This window comes from Rhea americana, unplaced genomic scaffold (genome assembly GCF_003343005.1).
Source record: "Rhea americana isolate MKP2758 unplaced genomic scaffold, rheAme1 scaffold_101, whole genome shotgun sequence".
Lineage (NCBI taxonomy): Eukaryota > Metazoa > Chordata > Aves > Rheiformes > Rheidae > Rhea > Rhea americana.
The window spans coordinates 1,801,467-1,824,995 of record NW_028185051.1 but is presented as its reverse complement, the minus strand read 5'-3'; the positions used below and the strand labels follow the sequence as shown (position 1 = coordinate 1,824,995).

At 40.1% G+C, this 23,529-nt stretch overlaps 1 protein-coding gene across 2 annotated transcripts; it reads right to left on the bottom strand.

Annotated features, from left to right (window-relative positions):
• Positions 1 to 9,115: 9,115 nt before the first annotated feature.
• On the bottom strand, positions 9,116 to 23,369 carry ETS2 (ETS proto-oncogene 2, transcription factor). 2 transcript variants are annotated; one of them, XM_085304979.1, is made up of 10 exons: positions 22,651 to 23,369; positions 20,425 to 20,496; positions 17,621 to 17,741; positions 15,708 to 15,827; positions 15,076 to 15,276; positions 14,200 to 14,283; positions 13,161 to 13,400; positions 12,760 to 13,023; positions 11,953 to 12,071; positions 9,116 to 10,992 (listed from the first exon to the last, which is right to left on the bottom strand). In XM_085304979.1, exons 1-10 carry the CDS (start codon positions 22,708 to 22,710, stop codon positions 10,777 to 10,779), a joined length of 1,497 nt encoding a protein of 498 aa, XP_085161105.1. In that variant the 5' UTR covers positions 22,711 to 23,369; the 3' UTR covers positions 9,116 to 10,776. The 2 variants fall into 2 exon arrangements, with proteins under 2 accessions (XP_085161105.1, XP_085161096.1); XM_085304970.1 differs by having other exon boundaries at positions 9,117 to 10,992; positions 13,161 to 13,403; positions 22,651 to 23,367.
• Between the last annotated feature and the right edge of the window lie 160 nt (positions 23,370 to 23,529).

Here is a 23,529-nt window from a genome sequence, read left to right as displayed (position 1 = left end):
CTTGTTTTTATTTGTTTTCTCCATCAGTGTGACAGATATTCTGCATTGGAAATGAAGACATGATTATGCAAGTAATTTTTTCCTGTAAGTATGTCGTATTAAAATGTAAGGCTTAAACTGCATTGCTTGCACATACACCCCATCTCCAGCCAACACCTTATCTTGGTTTTCTTTAATGCCTGATTAATTCTAGTTCTAGCTGACACTTAGGTGASCTGATAATAGAGATCAAATAATCTTTACCTAAGACATCAGAATTGAAACTTCAATGGCTGTTCTGCTGCCCCTAAATCTAAAATTTATTTTTGAACAGAAAAAGAATTTTGTTCAGAATGTGTGGTGAGTTCTGTTTTCAGTTCTTGTTTCAGGCAAAATTGGGGAGGGAAAGAAACACTGAAATGAAAAAGTAGATCTTTTTGTACAACATAAGAAATATAAGGCTTATTTTTTTTTATCTGGTGCTACAGATAAGAGGCCAGAAAAAAGGAAAATTTAAAAGCAATTCAAAAACTTAAGAACTTATAAATTAATACTACTTGTGAAGCTGTCGAATCTCTAGCAATGTTTTCTGAATGCTGACACACATGATTACTCAAGAATTCAGCACTTRTTCCTGACATGCAGGCTTGTCAGAGCCAAAATAGTAGGGACATTTACAATACAATGATGTAACCTTCTCCCATATTTTGCAAATGTGGTCATATGTTGCAACTTTCCTTGGTTTTTAATAGTAAAGCAGCAGTGTTTAGCACACACAGTCTATGCTGTAACATTAAAGCTCTTTCCTAGCAGTTTGGTAGGTATTTTGTAACTTGATGGGGAACTCTATGTTCACATAGTTATAACCCATGACTTAATCTGGGTACAGCTTTCAGTTCCTCTGTTTATTTTGTGAGTAGTGACAACCAGAACTGCTCTCTTTGCTCAGCAAGGGGCAGCATCCTCGTGGTCAGTGTTGCAGCTCTGCTGAAAGCAAAGGGAGCCTCTGCTTCCACAGGGTGCCAGGCCCTTTCCCATCGAGAGCCAAAGYCTTGCGTGTCCCACAGAGGCAGAATAGGGCAAAGTGTCCCAAAAGATACTTTACAGGTATCATTGTGCTGCCTCTTTACTCCCGTTCTGAGGCCAAGAAGAAAGCAGGGGTTATTTTAACTTGGGGCTTGTCTACACWGGAAAACTAATCAGAAGAGCAATAGTGCAGTAGTTCTCTGTGCCTTCCTCCAGCTTGAGTTAACCCAATTTGGAAGCAAAGTTATCCCGGAATAAAATTTCCACATGCCATTCAAATCCTATTTTACTAGAGGATAATTTCCCCTTGCAGACAAGCCCGTACACAGTGCTCTGCAAAGTCCTCGATGAGCTCTGAGAGCAGAGAATATTTGCAGGCAATGCCTTTCCCCTCTCCTCTTCTCATGTCCCCTGTGTCGCAGCTCACAAGGATGACCAGAAGAGAGCTGGAGAGGCCACTCAGAGACCACATAGCTTAGCAGTAAGAGAAGGACATGACCTGTCATGTCTTGCACAACTAGCTCCCAACACATGAGTCGCCACAGCTCAAGCAGCACCTTGGTACTGTTGCACAGCCCTCCACTGCCTTGCTGATGCCGGGTGTCAGGTTGCAGGGGAGGCACCCGGGGCTGTCTCATGTAACAAGGCTGCAGGGTACAAGGAGTCCGGGAAAGTGACATGCTACCTCCTTCTGAGGACCTTCGATCTCTCTGTTGCTTCGTTTATCAGAAAAGAAAAAATTTGTAAGGCTTGCAGAGGAACAGGGTTTTCTGAGTACCATCAGCCACCTGGGCCAGTACCTGGGAAATTCCCAGCACCACTGTTTCGATGGACTTAAGTTAGGGCAGGATCCTCTGTAAGACTTCTGGCTCAGCATTTCTGACTTGCTGAGGAGATGCCACAGCACAGATTTTATGGACTCACTGGTTTAGTAGGGCAAACTTTATTTGTGCAGTTGGGAGAAGACAATGTCAGAAGATGTGCAGCCACTGCCAACATCTGTTCTTTTTGCTATGCAACGGTCTTTGTATATAAGAGCAAAAGATACTTTGGGCCTTTACAAATGAAAGACCAAGTCATAGAATAAATGAGGCTGGAAAGCACTTCTGGTGCAATCTCCTACTCAAAGCAGGGCCACGTTATGGGTTGTTTTAGCTTGCTAAGGAGGAAAACCTGATGACAGTGATGAAGCATTGTAGTTATGCACTGTGGGTACTTTGTGGTTCCACAGGGTCAAGGAGGAGGTAAAATCAAAACTGGATCTCTGGAGGGTTTGGGCTGTTGCTGTAAATTGATCTTGCAGCATTGATTGTTCCTATGCAGCTCCATTAGCAAGTAGTCAATCCCTGCAATAAAGAAACGCTAGAAATGCAGCTGCAGTGGCCAGTTCCTTGTCTGAGCCACATTTATTTYTTGAGAAGGCCTTATGGGAAAGGTGGGCTTCCACTCAGCGAACACCTCTGGTGCTGGAGTGAGGACTTGCAAGTGCAGCAGAATCTYACTAAAACCTGTGCGAGATGAAGCCTCTGCAAATCCCTCTCAGACCAAGGAAAAGCAGGAACAGTAACTGGTAGGGAACAGACTCTCTTCTGCACTAATGACAGAGAATACTGTGGGAGATATTAAAGGGCTGCTGTTAAGGTACTACTAATAATTTTCTGATTTGTTTCCATTCCTATTCTTCCCCTGATAGCCTGAAACYGCTGTGGGTCCTTTTAAAACCATTCTGCCTACTAATAGTTTATTGCTTTATTTGATAGGTTGCTTAGGGATAGCGAGGCAGCTCATGTTTTTCCCCCCCTCCCTTTAAGTTGTGAGAGCATTTTAATATTTCTTGGAGAAAAATGAGTGTAATAAAATACAAACATCTTGGGCCCAATCACACAGCAGTGGAAAAACCGCCCTGCTAGGCTGTTTTGTGTTGGCTGTGCTCTGAAGCAAGCTGGCAGCGCTGCCAGTGCTCAGGCTTCTGGTAAACATCTTCCTGCTTAAACTATTGGAAAGGAAGATGGAGCACGTATGGACCTTTGTGGTCTCCACTGATGGTTTTTCTGAACGAGTCATTGCACAGGGCTGACCTGGGTAAAGTCACATGATGATGGCCAAAATTGCCCAAGCGCCTGGGTTACTACTAGCAAGTGTCATTTTGGACTGCAGTCTTCAACCTCCAATAAATAAATACACAAGGTGCTGCAACACCACCACACTGAACTAGCCATACTGACCTACTGGGGAACTGCGGTGGTTATAATTTACTAGCAGGCACTATGAACTTAAACAACGTTTGACTGGACATCRCAGTGCTCCTCCAAGGGAAATGGCAAATACCTCATTCCTTGAGGTGCTTAAAGCTGGCCTGGCCAGGGAAAGCGAGAGCGCTGCATTGGGAATGGCCTGACTGAGCGCACTGAGCTGCTCTTTCCTTGCCCTGACCTGGGTTCTGGGCATCTATCTCCTTCCTTAGCAATGCAAAGTCATGGGCTGTGAAAGGAGCCACGGTGCTGGGGTCTAGCTGGAGATTTTATAGATTATTTTAAAATGTGTAATAAAATTATTCATGTTTATGAAAGAGAGAAAGATATATCTAAATTTTGGAAGGCACTGCCTGTGGAAAAGATATATTCTGAGCCTTCAGATGCTGGCAAAGCCCCTTTATTAGAAAGTGGAATTTTCCCTGCATAAGCAACAATGCGTATATTTGTTTAAAAGAAAAAAAGTTGAGAAACCAGCAGACGTCAAGTCCTGATGAAGAAGAAAAGGAGCGTTGTGTCCAGGACATTGGGGAAACTGTTCAAAAACAGTTCATCCTTATGCAAAAACTGTCCCTGTTCACTCACCAGCAGCAGTGTTAGCTCAAGTTAGTTCCAGCTGTTCAGTGGGAAGAGTGTGAGACTGGGGTTTTGGGACCTGGTCCTGACTTTAGCAAGAGACGTGGGTTCTTGGCATCTCCCAGGGGCTGGCACTCAAGATGGGGAGAAGGAACAAACAGATCTGTTCAAAGGCATGTAGGAGGAATTATATTTCTTTTGGAGTAACTCCTCTTCCTCCGCAGGGMAAAAAAAAAAAAAAAAAAAAAAAAGCACCCTGTAACAAAATGAAAAATCCTTGCAAATGGAAAGAAGCTAAATGTAGGGATTGCATCTGCTATATTCCTCTTTGCCCTCTGTCAAAAAAATAAAAAAAAAAAGAAAGAAAAAAAAAAGAGAAGATTCAAGATGCATCAGGCCAAAGAGAGGCTATGCAAGTGTGAATAGGTCTCTTTAGCCTAATGATTAGGCATCCAGCTGAGGGAGGGGGCAGTTCTGGTGTCCGCACCTGAGATTGTGTTTTAAGCTGTAACCATTTCATGATGAACGCTTCCCTTCTCCCAAAGGCAAAGGTACGGCTGCCAGCCCCAGGAGGGATTGCTGGGTTTAGCCCCTTTTACCTGCCAGCCCCAGCAGACAGCGGTGCGTGGCGTGGGCTGCCCCGGGGTGGCTCTCCGCTCCGTGTGCCAGCTCCCTCCGTTTCCAARCCACGCGCTTTCGGCTGGGCTGTGGCTTTCACGCCGTGGGCCAAGCCCCTGAAGGTTAAGTATTGGGTAGACAACCTGTTTTCCTTGTGGTTCTGCTCATGCTGAGAGAAAAGAGCGAATAAATACTTTTTTTGAAGCACAGGCTTCAGAGAAATTGTAGCAGGATGTATTTGCATTCAGAGTTTCAGGTCATGATGCAGAAAATCACTGCAAATCTTTAGAGGGGAGTTTAGATAGCCATTTTGCTAGCTATCTAGAGAGAGCATCTGGAAAACATATCTTCTGAAAACATATTTTTAGCATATGCAGTGATTTCATTGTACTTGTTTCTGTTTTGTTAACTCATCATTTGTGTTAATATAAAGGCCGAGAGGAATAGAGGCAGAAGAAAGAAAAATGACAGGATCTGATGCTTCATTCCCAAACCACAGAATTCTTTTAGAGCTATTCCGTTTATAACTGGGACTCACTAGAGAATCTCAGTCTGCACAGAGCAAATTGTGTTGTCATTGGCCCCTCTATTTGATCTACTTTTGATACATTTGCATATTATGTGGTTCCAAACTGCACATCACATGGCACACATTATAAATGATATACTAGATATCTTTCTCAGAGATCACACACACTGAACTGAACTTCTATTTCTTCTTGCTTACAGCGATATCTTTCATTCCSTCTTTACATTTTTCTCCATTCACATGTCTAGCATATGAAGCAATGCTGCAGTCACATTGCCATCTGAACACACATGGTTGATCTAGTGCTCAGTTGCACATACACAGAGAAAAATAAAACATGAGATGCAAGATAATTTGCAGTCTCTCAGATGTGGCAATTCTTTACACTGTTGAATTTTGGAGAGGGGATTAAAAATTCCTCCCACCAGTATTGTGAACACATAAATTGCTTCATATTTCTTGTTTCCTTCTCAACTCCAAGAGGCTTATTTAGCAAGATAAATATGTTAAGTTCCACTATCTGTTTGTCTGTGCGGAAGAGTACTGAGAAGAGAGAAGAGTGTTGTTTTGTTGCTATATAAAAACTTGATGTGCCCCTATCTCAGATAATGGATAAGGTGCTGGTCTCCACAGCTCCAGAAGGACATGCTATGGAGAATGATCAAGGGGGTGGTGCAGCTTCCTTAGAGCTCAGATGATGAAGTCTTCAGGTATTGATGCTGACAATGTCATGAAGGCAGCAGGTTAGGTGACTGGCCCAAAAGGCGATTATGCCCCAGTTCCTACAGCAGTGGAACTGGGAAGCACTTGATGAACATAGTAGGAAATTAGTTGAAAAGAGATGAGAGAAAATACTCAGAAGGTAGTGAGCTGCCAAAATTTGCTGCCCAGCTGGTTAGGGAGGCACAGAGAATAAGCAAGCTCAAAAGAGATTTGGCAAATCCATAGATGAGAGGTCCTTAGGTAGGTAGTAAAAAGACCATACAGGAATAGTTCCCTCTGAGATGCCTACTATAGCAATTGAGGATGCAGGAGGAACRGATGCATGTGGGGAATGAATGGGTAGACATTGGCCAGGTTTGCTCACTCCTGCTTCCGCTGGTGGAGATATAATACTGGGCGAAATGATCCTTGATCTGACCCATCTGCTATGTTCTCATACTGCATCTGATTGTGGCAGGCAGCAGATGCCTAAGGAGAGTATAAGAATAGGGCAAAGTAAAAAAAAAATTATCAAATAGTCTCTTGGACATCAAGCATTCTGTAGCTCACAGCTGGAGGTATTTTACTTAGGATTTCTACTTCAAAAAAAGAGAAAAGAAAAAAAAAGAAAAAGAAAAAAAAAAGGAGCAAAGGGGGCTTTGAAGCCAAACTTTGTTATTGGAGGGGACATGCCAACCATGGGGAGATGCCAACTGCAACACTGTATTATGACTGCTGTTTCATGAGGAAAGCTGGCAGCTGGAAGGGCAGGGAGGCATGTCCTGAAGAAGTTGGAGAGTTTAGTCAGACTTTCAACAACCTCTTTGACGCTGGGTGGCTGAGAAAACGGTAGCATTTTTTTGTATGCACTGTGATATTCATAAAATATCCTGTAATAACTGTCTACTGTTTCATACCAGGTCACAGCCTATGTTGCTGAATTGAYCTGACACAGTGCAGGTTATCTGATTTAGCTCCTGGAAGACACAGTAACATGGGTTGTGAGTATCAGGATACTTCATTACTCCTGCTATCATGAAATTTCTTTTCTACTGAACAAGGAAAACAAACTTAACTTGCCTATTGACTCTATGTTCAAGCTACTATTGGGCATGCARGCAAGAGACACAACTGACCTTTCAGTTCAAATGAGTAACAGTTCTACTTTTRGGAAAAAACGGGATTGCAAATGAAAATTCCACATATTGAGAGATAGATTAGGGCTCTATAACCAAAGTGTGAGAGACATTCAGAAGAAAAAGGGTCTTGTTATTACAGTCCATACTTTATTTTTTGCWGGAAATATTGTATGTCCTCTTGCTAGGATCACTGCTCAAAAGTAGGCCATTTAAATATCTAAAATGTAGCATTACAATTTTTCRAGCATTATCCAAAGCCCAGGAAAGCCTGGCATTTCTCTCATTATGCTCAGTTCCAGCTCGTGGGACTTGTAGCTCTCTTTAGGCCCTTACATTCCCTTCCTCATTACTGCAAACGCGACCAAAAGGGTAAAACCCATTGAGAGGCATTGAGACCCACAATGGTGATTGAGAGGAAGGGAAAAAGGACATGGGAGTCATCTTCCCTTTCCTTCATASAGGCTATGGAATATAAGACTGAAGGATGGTGTCTAACTGCTCAGAAAAGACCAACATCAWGGTATAGGTGCAGGCCTACAGTATCAGAACAGCTCATTCTGGGAGTCATCTCCAAACATATGGAGGAAAAGAAGGTGGTCAGGAGTAGCCAGCATGGATTCACCAAGGGGAAATCCTGCTTAACGAATTGATAGCTTTCTAGGATGGAAAGACTGTCTGGGTAGATGAGGGGAGAGCAGTGGACATTGTGTACTTTGACTTCAGCAAGACTTTTGACACTGTCTCCCATAACATCCTCCTAGATAAGCTCAGGAAGTGTGGGTCAGATGAGTGGCCTGTGAGGTGAATTGAGAACTGGCTGAATGGCAGAGCTCAGAGGGTTTTCATCAGTGTTGTGGAGTCTAGCTGGAGGCCTGTGGCTAGTGGCATCCCCCAGGGCTCAGTACTGGGTYCCATCCTGWTCAACTTATTCATCARTGACCTGGATGAGRGGAYRGAGTGCCTCCTCAGCAAGTTKGCTGATGATACCAAGCTGGGAGGAGTGGCTGAYACASCWGAGGGCTGTGCTGCCATTCAGAGAGACCTGGCCASGCTGGAGAGCTGGGCRGAGAGGAACCTCSTRAGGKTCAACAAGGGCAAGTGCAGGGTCCTGCACCTAGGGAGRAATAACCCTAGGCACCAGYWCAAKCTGGGGGCTGACCTTGTGGAGAGCAGCTCTGCAGAGAAGGACCTGGGAGTGCTGGTGGATGACAAGTTGACCATGAGCCAGCAATGTGCCCTTGTGCCCAAGAAGGCCAATGGTCTCCTGGGCTGCATTAGGAAGACTGTTGCCAGCAGGTGATCCTGCCCCTCTACTCAGCCCTGGTGAGGCCTCGAGTCCTGTGTCTAGTTCTGGGCTCCCTAGTCCAAGCGAGACATGGAGTTACTGGAGAGAGTCCAGCGTAGGGCTCCAAGGATGATCAGAGGTCTGGAGCACCTGTCCTATGAGGAACGGCTGCAAGAGCTGGGCCTGTTTAGCCTGGGGAAGAGAAGACTGAGGGGGGATCTTATCAGTATGTATAAGTATCCGAAGGGAGGGTGTCAAGGGTATGGGGCCGAACTCTTTTCAGTTGTCCCGTGTGACAGGACAAGAGGCAGTGGGCAGAAATTGAAGCACAGGAAGTTCTGCCTGAACATGAGGAGGAATTTCTTCCCTGTGGGAGTGACGGAGCACTGGACCAGGTTGCCCAGAGAGGTTGTGGAGTCTCCTTCTCTGGAGATCTTCAAGGCCCGCCTGGATGCAACCCTGTCTAACATGCTCTAGGTGACCCTGCTGAGCGGGGAGGTTGGACTGGATGATCTCCAGAGGTCCCTTCCAACCTTACTGGTTCTGTGATTGTATGATTCTATCAGATCAATAAATATGAGGCATATCTTAAAAGAACAAAAACAAAAAAAACCCAAAAGCTTTTCTTTCCTAAATCTTGAACATGCTGCTAAACCAGGGTGACTACAGTGTCAGCAAGATCAATATGGCCACATTTGGCAGACAGGAAAATTTAAGAAGTTCAGGGGAAGTGTCACATTTTTTATTAGRTAATTTTTTAAGTGGAACTCCTCAAGTATGTTCTTAAGATCAGATGGTTTCTTACTGCCTRCTGCTTTGCAGTGTGGAACAATGGAGAAGATTGAGAAGAGAAAGAAGATACTTATGGCAGGGGTCTTGCTCTGTATTCAACAGAAAGCAGGAACAGTTTAAACATGCACATGGTCTCAACATGACTGTTCTCTCAGGTTTACCARTAGTTTACACTTATTTGCAACACGGTTCAGAAATGCTCATTTTATTTCAAAGGCACAACTCAAATGCATTAACTTCCAGTTTATTACAYATGAAAGCAAATGGAGCTGTGCAAGTGTTTGCATACATTTAGCTTGGTTCAAGATCATCAACCTTGCAGATTTTTCTCCAAACTCTAACTCTGTATTTCTTTTCTTCTTTTTCCCCTTCAGAGGTTTAAGCTAGTCTAGAAGAGAAACTTATCACAGAGTAAGAATACTCCCCCTCCTTCTCTTCARCTTTCTGAATTAAGAAAACACATACACCATTAGTTTTCTTGTTCCCAAGAGGTTTTAATAAAGATTCATATTTTTAAACCTCTCACACTGTACAACACATTTAAATGTACATCAAGCTCAGATAAAAAATAAAGCTTTCTTACAAAGTACATTTTTCCAGTGAATTGTTTTTTGCAGTAAAAATAGCTGCTACATAAATCCCTCCTGATCTTTGAAAAGGAGTCACAGTTATTTCCAAAAATAGAATTCATATTTTAATCATACAGGATAAATTGCAGGAAGAAGAGACAAGTCAACTGAAAAAATAGGCTTGTATATAAACTTTTTTTTTAAAAGGACATGCATAGCAGTTGAAAAACATATGCCATTTATAAAGAAAAAAAAAGGTAATTTTATCCATATTAATATTTTCATTTTCAGTTACAGAAGAAACCACAAATAGGCTCTTTATGTCCCAGAATATAATATTAGGTTCTCGTAAAAAAGCCAAGATGCACAAAGAATTGCCAGCATCAGTCTTGGCAGAATACTGAGCCAACCCCCTCCCCCCCTTACACATTTCATGTGATAGGCATACCATATGCATGCATGCTGAGCACTTACGTTGTCTCTCAGGCCAATTAAATATTTTCAGAAGGTTGTATATCCTAGGCAAACATAAAATAACCATTGGATAATTTTACATTCGCCCTATTTCAATACACATACAATTAGTTTAATTTACACTATACAATATCTGTTAAATAGGAACATTAAAGAATTTCAAAAAGAATCACAGAATATATACAAACTGAATATTGAAATGGTAYGATTTTTGTTCCCTTCTTAAAGGTTTTTTCTTTGTTTTTTTTAAACAGTTGCTACATCTTGTTTTGGACACCGACTGCTTATGTACCTATGCAGCACATTTCTGGAGTAATAATGACAGCAAAACATGCTTYAGAAGAAAACACTTAACACCAATTCTTCTTACTGCTCTTTTAAAATAAATTAGGTTTTTTAAATAAATTGTGTGAYATAAGCAAGGATGATGGTATTTTAACAATCTGAGCAATAATTCTGCTGCATCACTGTTTTTTCGTCCAACCTTTGGTTTTAAAGCCAACCCATTATTATACGGCAATGTAAGCAGCCAAAATGCTTTAAATGGCAGTGTAAGTAGCCGAAATGCTTAACCTTAGAGCATTTCTGCATCTTTGTGACAGAGCTAGGATCTGTGCTGACTTCCATGCTGCTCAAATGCCTGACATGGCAACATCTGAAGCCACTGACGAAATAAGGCCACTTCCTTCCAACTTTCCCTGGTTACAAAATCAGTTAAGGTCCTTATTTCTTAACAATTGCACCAATCTAAGCAGTCAGAAGAACTGACCACAGATGGTTCCCAGTCACAGTTCCAACATGTGATCTTTGCCAGTTCAGCCTGAGATCACTGGGCTCAGTCTTCCGTGTCAGGCTGCACTCCCAGCATTGCATGAAGTTCTTCAGCTGTATACCCCAGCAAGTTCTGTAAGTCACACACAAAGCGATATACATATCGTTTCCCTGAAGTCTTGTGGATGATATTCTTGTCATAATAGTAGCGTAGGCCTCGGCTCAGTTTCTCATAGTTCATTTTTGGCTTGTTTTTCCTTCTTCCCCACCTCCGTGCCACCTGTCAGTCCARAAAGAAAGCAAAGTGTAAAGCGTTTATTCAACTTACGTTCTTCCAAATGTTCTTGACAAATGCGGTTATCAAAACCTTTTCATCCGTCAGAGCGCTTCATTTGCTTCTGACACCCTGAACTTAGGTAACAGKAGAGTTGGTGGTTGAACCCTCAACTGAACAAACTCCAAGGCAACTATCGGCAGCACTTTAACTAACATGAACAGAAGAAAGCAGCTGATAGCAAATATCARTGAAAAGGACACCTACTGCAGAAGRTGTACAGATTGCTGTAAARCTATTTACAGAGAACAAATTTAAGTGAAATACATTGTTCTCTCTCAAAGATGATGCTATTAAAGAGTTAATTTGCCACGGAGTAGAATGTGACAGTTCTTTAAGTGAAAGCTGAATTATATGGAGTTCCTTGGTGTTAAATGATTTTCTTTTTTTAGGGCTTCAGTGAACATTTTATCATACCTCTTAAAACAAACAGTTARCAGTAGGAAAGTTAAAGCACATTTTAATTATTTTTAATTACAAAACTTTAAGTACCTAGGGCATTTTAAAAGCAGCATTATAGTATCTAAGAATTGTGATGCTTAGAATGTCTGCTGCTTGCCATTTTGCAAACTCAAATATTGTTGATCAAATTATATTCAGTAAACAAATTTAYAGTATTACTAATTTACACTATTACTAATACTGTCAGAAAGAAATTATTTCATATACTACCTTTAAGTTTCAAACTGTACAAARCATTCTTGTAACTATAAACTAATACTGATATCCTGGGGCAGGAGAGAGGGGAAAAAAAAAAAAAAAATCAACTCACAGTAATCCTAACCATAAAATAAAGCATTTACAGATGAAGAGATTTCAGCAAGTGTCTGATTGTGTAAATGCTTTATTTTCAAGARTAAGTCCACAGACTCTAAATCTTCTTGTTCATCACAAATAGCCACATACCTCATCTGGGTCAGCAAGTTTAAATTCCCATCCATCTCCAGTCCAACTAATAAATGACTGACAGGATTTGTCAGTGAGTAACTCCAGAAGGAACTGCCATAGTTGTATAGGTCCACTGCCTGTTAGGGATGAGGAGAAGGGGGAAACCACATGGTAAACACTTCTGCAAACTCTTACCATAGCTAATGAATATAGCCATACTCACATCACAGGAAAAATCTTTTAATTACTCTGATACTTTTTTTTTTAAATATCAAAAGAAAACTAATTCTAAGATTTTTCGCTGTAACATAATTCTGCTCACAAAGACATTCAAATTAAAACTTTTCCATGAAAAKGAAGAATTGAAACAAAAGAAGAATTTGAAACAAAATATGCCTTTCTTGTCTATATAAGATTCCTTACCCCTCACTTCCATCTCCTAGTAGCTGCAGTCAAGCTTTAGGCCCTGTGCTACAATCCTTGACTTRGCAAACATTCTAGAGGGAAAACTGATTTCAGCAAGGACTACAATTCCCTGAAAACATGGGAGATTGACAAAGATTCCCTCTTCTTCAAACAGAGAAAAAGCAAAAAATACATTCCATTTTGATGGCATACTTGTAAGAATGGGTACCTACTTGTTCTTACTTTAGATGGATAGTTCAATGAGACTTTCTTTATTAACATTTAAAATTGAAACTTGTCATCAGCAGTGGCCTCCCAGTGAGGGACTACCTTACAACTACACAACTTTRTAACGCATTTATAGAAAATATTGAAGTTACACAAAAAGCAGAGTGACCTCCCCCCCGACCCACTACTTACCTGTAAAGCCAGCTAGAATTGCTGCTGGTATAACTGGTTTCCCTTGCTCTACAGGATCACTTCTTTCTTGAATATAGTCTTTGAAAGACATTGTAGGTTTGTTCAGACACAAAGACTGGCTACAGTCATCTTCAAAACTTTCATATGATGGCACACGCTGTAAGTCCACTAATGATGATTGGCTGTTCCAAGATTGTAGCATTGAATCTGAGCTTTCATAACTTTCTGCACCACTGTCGCTAGATTCGTGTTCTCTAAGTTTGCCTTAAAGGAAGGAGGAAAAAAAAAGTGTTTTATTTATTCCCCTCAGTCTAGCCTGTATATATGAACTAGGCAAAGGAGGGGAAAAACATGCAGAATATGGCCTTAGACCCAAGCTTATCATATGGATAATGTCTCACCAGAATTATCTATCAGCAAATTCAGATTGCTTCTTGTGAAGTCTTGGTTTACGGCACAATAGTTCACACCAACTGCATCTACTTGCGTTTTGGGGAACAATGGAAATTCTTGTTCCGGATTGAGAAGATTTGGTCCTGTGGAAGTCTGACAGATGTCACTCAAGATATTGGGTTTAGGGTAACTGAGGGCTTTAGGGTACCCAGGCATTTGCATACCATAGGGGGTCTGATCCACATTAACTGCTGAAGGAGAGAAAGAAAAAAAGAAAGAATGCATTAAGTATTTTCTCTGCTGTCCCTCAAACAGGCTAATAAACATCAGGTATCCCACTACAGCTGTGCCACTTTTTCCATGAATGTCTGGCTAGCGAAAAGTGATGCTACAAATCTACTGGAAAGGCTGCTGAAGTCAGGGAGAAGATTCCCATCTAATGGCCTCCAAATCAGATTCTGTACATCTCCTTCTACAACTTGCAGATCACAAACGTAATATATTGTTCTTCAGAGAAAATGCAGGACAACAGAAAAAGCTGGAGAAGCCTTGGTGATTTTGAGTAAGGCTCTCATCATTAAGAGATGTAATGAGGCTGAACTAGAGATTTACTCTGGGACAATTAAATACAGCACCAAACAAATAATCTAAGGAAACAGGCACTTTKTCTCTACAGTTATGCCACGTATTTTCAAAAGTTCTGTTATGCTTCCACAACCTTCAAAGAGGCCTAACCATGACTCCTGCTGTTTCCTACTGATACTGCTTTTTGATTCAGTCTGYTAGTGATGGGACCGGTCATTCTGTTCCACAAACACAGGCTTTGGCATACCAGAAGAAAGTCTGATTTTTCATAGCCTTTGCTCTTCAAAGGATTCCTGATATGAACTAGCTGGCAGACAATACTAGAAAAGACTGCAGCAGTTATGCTTTCCTAAAGCATATTAACTATTCTGTCGTGGCTTTTTCTTTTTTCTTACTAGAACCTGTGATATACCTAGAATAAATGTAACCAAGCTAAAGTGTAAAATTTTTTAAAATACTTACTTAAGGAGTTATTATTGACCCAATGAGGAACTGAGGTAAGGTGAGAGTTCTCCACATATTGATCYTGTGTTTTCTCTTGGCTGTCTGGAAAAAAGGGAAGAAAATATAATTTATATATATAGGACTTGTATGCCATGGGAAGCTTCCAACACTCGAGTATTTGGTGGACACCATTGACATGAATTTTACTAACATACTGCCTCAAACTCTCCAAAAAGGCAGTTCTCAGAAGGTAAAATATCATGGCAATTGAATGTTTATACTTAACAGAGAAAAACAAACAAACTAAACAAAACAAGTCCCAAATACCAAAAAACAACTGCAGTGTATATTAAGGTCCATATCCTGCACAGAGGCAGCTGCTGAATCTTATCCTCCAAAACCAACTGAATACATAGGTCACTGCATGTAGAGTTTTAGCAACATCATTCATGTTCACCTAAGAGCACCTCCAAATCTCCTTGACATCTTTACATTCATTTACTGAATCATCTCAAAACACTACCTTACAGGAACAAAACAAAATACTTGCAAAAAGAAGTGACAGCTTTGTCCAGCTTTTGATTAAATGCATAAGGCATTGTAAGAGCCCTATCCTGATCTCATTTATTTCATTTATTGATCTAAATAAAACTTGACTGCAACAAGTACTCAGCCTGAGCAGGGAACACTTCTGCAGATAYCTGCGTTTGTGTTCTGTGTACCCAGGATATTAGATACTTTTGATAATACTTTTATTAACCAAGTCTAAAAGTTCATTTTGAGTTTTCTTCTGTAATAAAAATCCCCCATAGTGAAGTAAGTGTTGAAAGAGTCTTATTCCTGTTTTTATCAGAAGAATCTTAGAACAGAAGCTCTTTGTGGCTTTATATCTACCTTTTATCATCTGTTCCAGGTGTTCCCACAGAATATCACCCACATAATCAGGTGCCAATTCCAAGAAGCGCTCCTTGCCCAGGTTACATAAGTCTTGGCCACTCATAAGAAACTGATGGAAGTTCACGTTTACCAAGCTAAACTCATTGGTAGCCCATGAAAGCCACTGGCAAACCTGCTGTTCGGTCCACAGCCAGGGATCTGCAAGATAGAAAGTGTCCAGTATACAGAGATAACACTTGACCTTTGTAAATCTCCCCAAATAACCTTAGTTAAAAGGCAGTGAATGAAAAATTTGTTAATCCAAGTTACTTAGTTCTGAGGCACAGGCATTAGAATCAATTTATTCTTGAATTTAAAAACAGTGTTCTATTTTCCTTCTGTATTCCCCCTTAATTAGAGGATGCGTGTCCTCAGTTTATGTGATTCTCTCTTAGGCTGCCAAAATATGAGCTCTCCATGCACTGATTTTTAATAACAGCAAGTCTAGTCTTTCAAACTAAAGCTGTGCCAGATTCACATAGGATCCATTCTTGTATTTCGTTCTGACATCAGTCTTTCTCTTTTAAAAGAATCACTATTCAGCATCCTCCTTAGCATTAAAAAAKAGCTTATAAATAGAAAACACTTACTATTTGGGATACCCAGCCGACACTGTTCCTTTGTAAAACCACTGAAAGTATCTTTCAAGGCCTGACTCATCACAGCCTTACTGCACGGGGTTAACAGAGGCAATTCACAGTTGTTTGACTCTACAAGAAAGAAAACGGGTGGAGGAAAAAGAAGATATATTAACATTTAGGCCAATGAAAGAGGGTTTTGCCATACTACTTGAAGAATAAGAAGAGGATGCTAGACAATATATATTTTAAAACAGAAACAGGGTACGTCTATCTTTAGATTGTTTTTGACTGAATGTATCAACACTAAAATATCTGTCATATTGAGCTGGTAAAATTGTATCATGCTAAAATAAAGCTTTGCAGCTTTCCATGATATAGATCCTCACCGACTCTCAACAGTTACACAGCAAACCTCTGTTGCAGGGAAATTTTATTATTACTTTTTCAGAAAATATGAGATTGCCTCTTCCTATTTTCTCATCCACATTTTGACCTCAGATTTCCTGTTATCTCCATGCAGTAATCATTCAGCTTGAGAACTAAGCAAGTYAGAGTAGGATTGTGAAGAACTAGATTGCAAAGATATTTAACACTGTTTTCCAAGGGACTGTGTTTCAGAATTTTTCATGCAGCTCTCAGTCACTCAAGTATATGGTGTTATAGCTTACTCAGTCAACTGAACCAAACAAATGTGACAGGTAAYACGCTGGTACCCAGTTCCAAACAGTGCAATACAATTCAAAAATCAGTATCATCCTATGCCTACAAATTACTAACCTGCATAACTGACTTTCCTTTTTAAAGTCTGCAAATAGACTCTTTAAAAAACAAATTTGGCCTCCACCCAATCTTTCTTACTGGACAATTTTCACCTGAAGATGCCTTATTTTACTATGAAAGAACTCTCAAGTTGAAAAAAAAACCAGTAATACCACCTTGCCATCTCACCACTGCATCTCTGGACACTAAAAGAGAGCCTCTGAAAAGTAGCACACATACTGCATTTGAACCTCTGTATGTTACTCTTGAGGCATGTAACAGTGACAGGGTACATATATATTACAGACTTCAGACTGGTTCAAGATATTCTGCTCTTCTAGTTTTCCTAGATCCTAATTATGTACAAGCTCCACTTGACCCAGCAACTGGAGCTCATTATCAGTGTGTGCTTAACTTCTGTTTTTACCACACCCATCCTCAATATCTGCTAGAACTTGCTTTGCTGACCAGAGCTRGTGACTGATTAGAATCACATTAGAACAAAAGGCTGGTGGCAGCTGGAGGTTTAAGTTTTTTTTCCCTGCTTACCTAGGGAGAGATAAAAACAGCAACAGAAAATTGCTGTCTGTATCTACATCTCTTTGTAGAGAAAAAAAAATTAAAAAAAGTAATTAGGGAGTTTTGACAAAGATTTGTTGAAAACTCTTGGTATGTATTGTCCTCCTAAAAAGATCTGTAAACACCTCCACCCCTATTTTTAGGGTGAGACATAAAACAAACCCTACAAAGGGAGAAGGAATAAGAATTCTGTTCCCTGGGAATTAACACCAGAGGGTCAAACAGGGGCTTGCAGAGTACTTAAAATATCTCAGCCAAAATTAAAATATAAGTTTAATTAAATTAATTAATTTTAAACGYTCAAAATTTAAAAATTTGAAACAGCCTTAGCCCTGCTTTAGTATCTGCTGAGCTAATGAATCCCAGTTCCCATCCCTGTTCAGTACAGAGAACAGCAACTATCAACAGATCAACTCAAGTACAAAAAAATCCAAATTCATACACAAGACTCTTGTGTACTAGAACACTTTTTTTAGGGAAATCCATGTTGTACTTTTAAGATAACAGTGATAAAATGCTAGTTAGAACACCCAGTTTTCTTTTTTGAGCTGCTGATTGGACGAAAGAACAAAGTGAAAAGGTACCATAAGAAGTAGAATCAAATCCTGTTGGCACTTCTTGAAGTGTTTGATCTTCATTTAGCGAGAAAAAATATCCAGCAAAGAGAGAGCTTGAACTATCAAAGGTGTCAAATGCTGTTTGACGCTGCAAAGCAACAGAATAAAGAACACTGTGAGCAATTTGCTAAAACACTGCCAAGAACTGCTAGGAAGTAGCTAGTTAGGTTTTCTAGATTTGGAGATCATGCACAGTCACTATTTTGAATCAACCAATTTGTGCCTTTGAAACAGAAATATGACAGTATAGCTTCTGGTACAATAGGCTATAAATAAAATGAAACAACTAACATTCAGACTACAGTGCAAGTCGTATCACATGATCTGCAGACCTACAGCTAGACTAGGCTAAAATATTTTAAGCTTTCCTGTATTTGAGGCTTCCTAACAATAGAGAATGCATGTATGTATAATAACTTTGACAGTGACTGACTTATGGCTATATTTTGAAGAAAAATTATTATTTCGTTAACCYTTTAAATGTACTATCCCTCTGAGAATTACAAATTCAAATAGAGGCAGGACTGGTAAATTATGGAAAAAAATCTGCCAGCGCAAAACCTACAGTGGATTTATGTAACTTTAAAAGATTTCTTTCAAATTTGTTTTGTGTTAGGTGCGTATGATAGAGAGGCAAAATACTGTTGCTTAGATCCCTCCAGCCACTTAAGTCTTTTTTGGGGGGTGAGGAGAGAAAAGGAGGAAATAACTTTAAAAACAACTTATGCTACTTGTCTGTTAGTCATAAGGAAACAGTATCTGCAATAACTAGAGTCAGGAAGAGGTAGAAATTGCCACTGAGATTTTAAAAGCACCTAAGAATATTGCTAGAGACCATGGCAACTTACAAATGCTTATTTGTTTTAGGCATCCACTTGTATGCTGGCTTATAGCAAGGCAGAAAACTTACTTGAAGACGAGGCCAAGATTTTTCAGGTCAGTATTTGTGTGCTATGCAATAGCAACCTGAACCGTGTTTCTGGAGTAGCAAATAAATATTAACTCTTCCTGGAATTCCCTAGCTAAAACCTGCGAGGTTTTTAAGGGGATTGGGGCRGTTTTTGCATTAGATGTCTTACAAAAAAGAAACCAAAACAAAACACCCACCCTAGTAACACTAGTAGGAAACTAYGAACTGTAATTTTTTAGTTGTATTTTATAGCAAGTTGCTATACATCCCAGTACATAAGTTATGAAATTATACAATCCACAGAGGAAAAARCTGGTAAAGGAAACAATACCATGCCTCTAAGGGTTAACTGCATTCAGAAACTTCCACTGACAGCTGAACTGTGGAGTCTGTTCAGGTACACAGGACAAGTACAGGACAGTCAAAGTGAAGCCATGAAAAAGCTCACATCCAAATGAAACAACTTAAGAGTAGTTGCCAAATTTACTAGTAAAAAATTCTTTACACATTACTAGATAAAAGCACTGACTCATCACGAGTACCTAGATGAAAGGGCAAGTTCTTTCAACATAATCTGGAAACTCCTGCATTTTGTGTAAATAGCTGACCCTTATCCTGAGTCACTGGAAAAAATGCTGTGGCATGTGAATGAGTAAAATCCATACTGTACTAGTTTCAGATTTCAAAAAAGGATAAAATTAACATTTAAGCAAGTTCTTGTTTTAATAGTAATAAAGGCAAAATCAATATGGATGAAATTCTGCCTGCCCTATTAGTGACAACCATTTGTCTTTTAAACATATACGTAAGGGTAATCATTACAGAACAAATTAAGAAGAAATGGGAACAGCTATAAAATAGTAGAATAGTGTCTTGATTTTGACTTGATTATGTAACTGTGATCACTCAGTAAATGCTTAGAACAACTACTGTGTGAAAGAGTACACAGCTGTTAAGTTGGAGGATCTTTTTCGGATTTTGCYGTTGCTATGAGCATGAGAAAAAGTTAAGAGAGGATGTAAAAACACCACAGAAGTCAGACTACAAAGACTCATTAACYGAGTCTTCAAAATACTGACATTCCTCAAAGTTAATGACAGTAAAAAGCATCCTCCTAGTCTTTATTTAGTTACATTAATCTATGCTATGAAAAAAATTAATACTGGCATAAAGAGTAGCTTGCATGATTGAGGGGTGGGGAGAGCACTTATAGACTGTTACAAGATGAGTCTTCATAGTTTCTCATTTGTCCTCAGTTTGCACGTTCCTTTCAAAGCAAGATAACAGCTGCAGTCTAATGAAATAATTCATTTAATAACTACCTTTGGTTTCTTACATTGTATTGGACTTCCATTTGATATAACTGCATCTAATAAATGTATAACCTACTTTTTTCATACAAGGCTCTTGAATGAATCAGATCTGACTGGTCATATCAGAACAATGCTCCGACAGTCTCATAAAGGTGGTCGTAAAGACCACCTGTACTGCCAATCCTATGACTTTATTTGCACAAAAATCCACAGACTCCAATGAATTTGACATCAGTTCTTGTTTACCTCTTATTTCCAAATTCTTAGGATGCAGCAGAGGAAAAACTTCCTGGGGGGGACCTCAAGGGGTATAAGATTTATGTCTTCCTGCTTCACTAGTGCTTGTTCACACACACATTTAATTCAGTGGGAATACTCTAGAACTAATCTAGAGGTTACAAGCAAACTGCCAAAAAAATCATGTATCTGCATTCACACTGGCATGGTTGTACAACTACTTTTCTTAGTATGAATAAGAACACCATATATGCACTAACTGGGAGAGTAGACCACTCAGTTTTAGAAGCCACCAGTTCAAGAAAACTCACCTTGAGCACTCCTCTGTACATGTTAGACACAGGAGCTACTTGATCCATGTTCCTGATCCCAAAATCACTCATCTGAAAAATGAAAGGGGTCACATGAAAAACGCTGCTACGTTAATAGATGCATCTAACTGCTTTAGCATAGACTGTATGTTTCTTCACTGGGAGTGTTATTTCAGTAAGATGTCGAGAAAGCTATCCTCCAGGGTGCTCACATCCTGACTATGCAGGCGTCTGATTCTGGTTTTACTTAAGCAGCTTTTTAACTGGAATTCTCCTCWCAGAAGTCAGTGGAGTTAAAGTTTTTTTTCCTTCTGTTATGAGAAAAGGAGAGAATGATCACCTTCCGATACGGAAGATGAGGGCTTTTAGTATCTCAATCTGTTAGATAGTCTTAAAAGCCTAGAGAACTTTTATGTCCATCAAGTATCTATTGCTTTGAGATGTTTACCAGTTTTCCACTTGTTATCTTAAACAGGAAATTTTGTGGGATCTTTGTTTACAAACATTCCTGTTCACATGCCATGGATCATTTTGGTCTTTCCCTTCCAAGGTACAGAAGGTAAATGACAGAGCACTTGTCATGGTTTACCTTCACATTCCAGCACTCATCCATTTCAGTTTCACCATCTCTATGAAATATCAGAGAAGCTAATTCCAAATACTAGCAATCTGTTTCCTTTACTAGACAAAGCATCCCCAAACCACGTTATTTTGAACACTTCATAAGCACAGGATTAACATATTTATAAACATTTGGAAGGCTTCAGTTTAAACTGGAAGTGTTTTTATAGCAAAATGTCCTTCTTCAAGGGTTGATAATAGGACCAATAAYAGTACTTCAATACTACTGAAGTTAAAGCTATCATGCTGCCTGTACCACAAGGAACAGCATTATGTGATGGCTGTATAACTTTTTCTCTTATATATGACTGAAAGAATACAGTGATCAGATTCACATCSTTTTACTAACCTATGAGAGATCAAACATAAGGAAGTAAGCTATGTTTATGGCCACTGCTCAGGTTTAATCACGATGCTGTAATTCAGGTGTCTGTAAATGATACCTTATCAGCCCGCACTGAGGCAAGTCATCTCTCAACACTTTTCCTTCTAGTTTTTCACAGCATTGTGCTAATTTCTTTTGCTCCACAGGAATTGCCTGGACATGTGCATTCATGTTTAATAAACAGTTACAGGGCTTGCTATTAATATTTCCACAAAACTGTGATTACTTATCACAAAGCAATTTCTCTTACTAGCCATTTTAATGATTTTGAAAAAGCACAGAGAAATCAAAATATAAATTGACTCAGAAGAAGATGCAAATTAGAGCTTAACAAATAAGCCTGTTAAAATGACAGCCTGTTAAAATGACAACACACTCAAAATCTGTCCATATAAACTAAGAGGAAAAAAATACAACAGGCAAAGACTTKAAATGTTTTCATCCTCCTATATATCTGATCACTTAAAATCCAAAGTCCTTAATCAGAAAAGCTCATTTCGACTTCATTGTTATTAGATGTATGGGGTTTATAATTGAAATAAAATAAACCAACTGCATTTAAAAGGAATAGTTGACTTATACTTCATTAATGCTACCCAAAAGTGCAATATATTGATTGATGTATTTTACTTCGATTAGCATATACAAATATTTGATCTAAGTTAAACATCTCGTTGAGCACCAAAGAATTCTACACAGCATGAGACTCACTCAGCAAGTGTCTCTCTAATCTCTTTATTGAATTTGCCACAGTTTAAACAACTGCTTATCCTAGTATTCAGTTGGGCATTAAAAAAGGAAAAAAAAAAAAAAAAAAAGGAATTTCTAATGCTCTTTGCTTTGCCTTTGAAATATGTTCTTGTACCCCTAAAGGGATAACCAGATCGAAGCCTTACCAGTTGGAAGGCATTTGTGTAACACCACACATATATTTAGCAATCTTAGTTCTGATCTCCGGTCTGGACTATAAATAAAATTTCTGACCATTTCAGAGGCAATCCTGGCCTTTACATGAACCCTATTACGAATTTTCCCATTGATTAAAGGGACAGGATGCTACCCCTCCCTTAAAAAAAAAAAATCTTTGGAAGTGCTCGGAGTACTAAAATAAAAGGTTTGTAATAAGTTTTCATTACATGGTGTTGCTTATTAACCCAAGTTGCTGCTTTTGTACGCTAGACGGCTCGTTTGTTCTGTGGCTTTGCCTCAGTGCTGCACACCTGATGGAAAACCGGACAACAGAGCTTCTGTCCAACACAGAACATGCTCAAGTTCTCCATGCATTAGCATCCCAGCTTCCTGCCACCAACCGCAGCTCCTCAGGTTTTCAGGAATTTCTGTGGCCATTGCTCATTGCACGTTAGCTTTCTACCGATAAGCAATACGAGTTTCCAGCCCCGAGATCCGGCACGCTTCCAGGAGACCAGACACACCTCCAGAGGTATCACAACCCAACCAGGACTAAAAGGCAAGGCAGGTGGGTGTGATACAAAGGGTTAAAGTTGGCCTTCTGCTGGCCTAAGAAAGATCAGAAAAGACACTTCGGTATGATGCGATTGGGCCTCACTTCCAACTCCTCTGCTAATGCTGATGACTGCGACTTGCCAGCTATAATTGGTTTAACTGGCAGGACACCTTCTTCGACACCCCCGCATCGCTGAGCGAGTGAACCAGAACAGGGTCAACAGGATCCGGCACTTATTAACTAATATCCTTGAATTCTGATCGACTTCTTTTCAGCAACTACCAGGCGCTTGCCTATTGCTAGAGGCAGCCAGCAACCGCTCACACGGAAAAACGAAGCCGTGCACGCGTCCACCGCGCAACCCCGCAGTCCACAAGGCAAAACACGACAAAACAAAAAGGCAGCTTCAGGCCCCTGACSGGAAAAAAACAAAACAAAACAAAACAAAAACAATTCTTACAGAGAGGATGAGATAAAACACAAATAAAAACACGGAAGAGCCTGCGTGAGGCGCCCTGCCTGGCGCAGGGACGGCGCAGCCCGCGGCCGGGACGCCTCTCGGCGCGCACAGCCGCGACCCGCGCCGAGCTCCCCGCGCGGCGCCTCCTCCCGGGCGCACGGCGCCAGCCGCCGC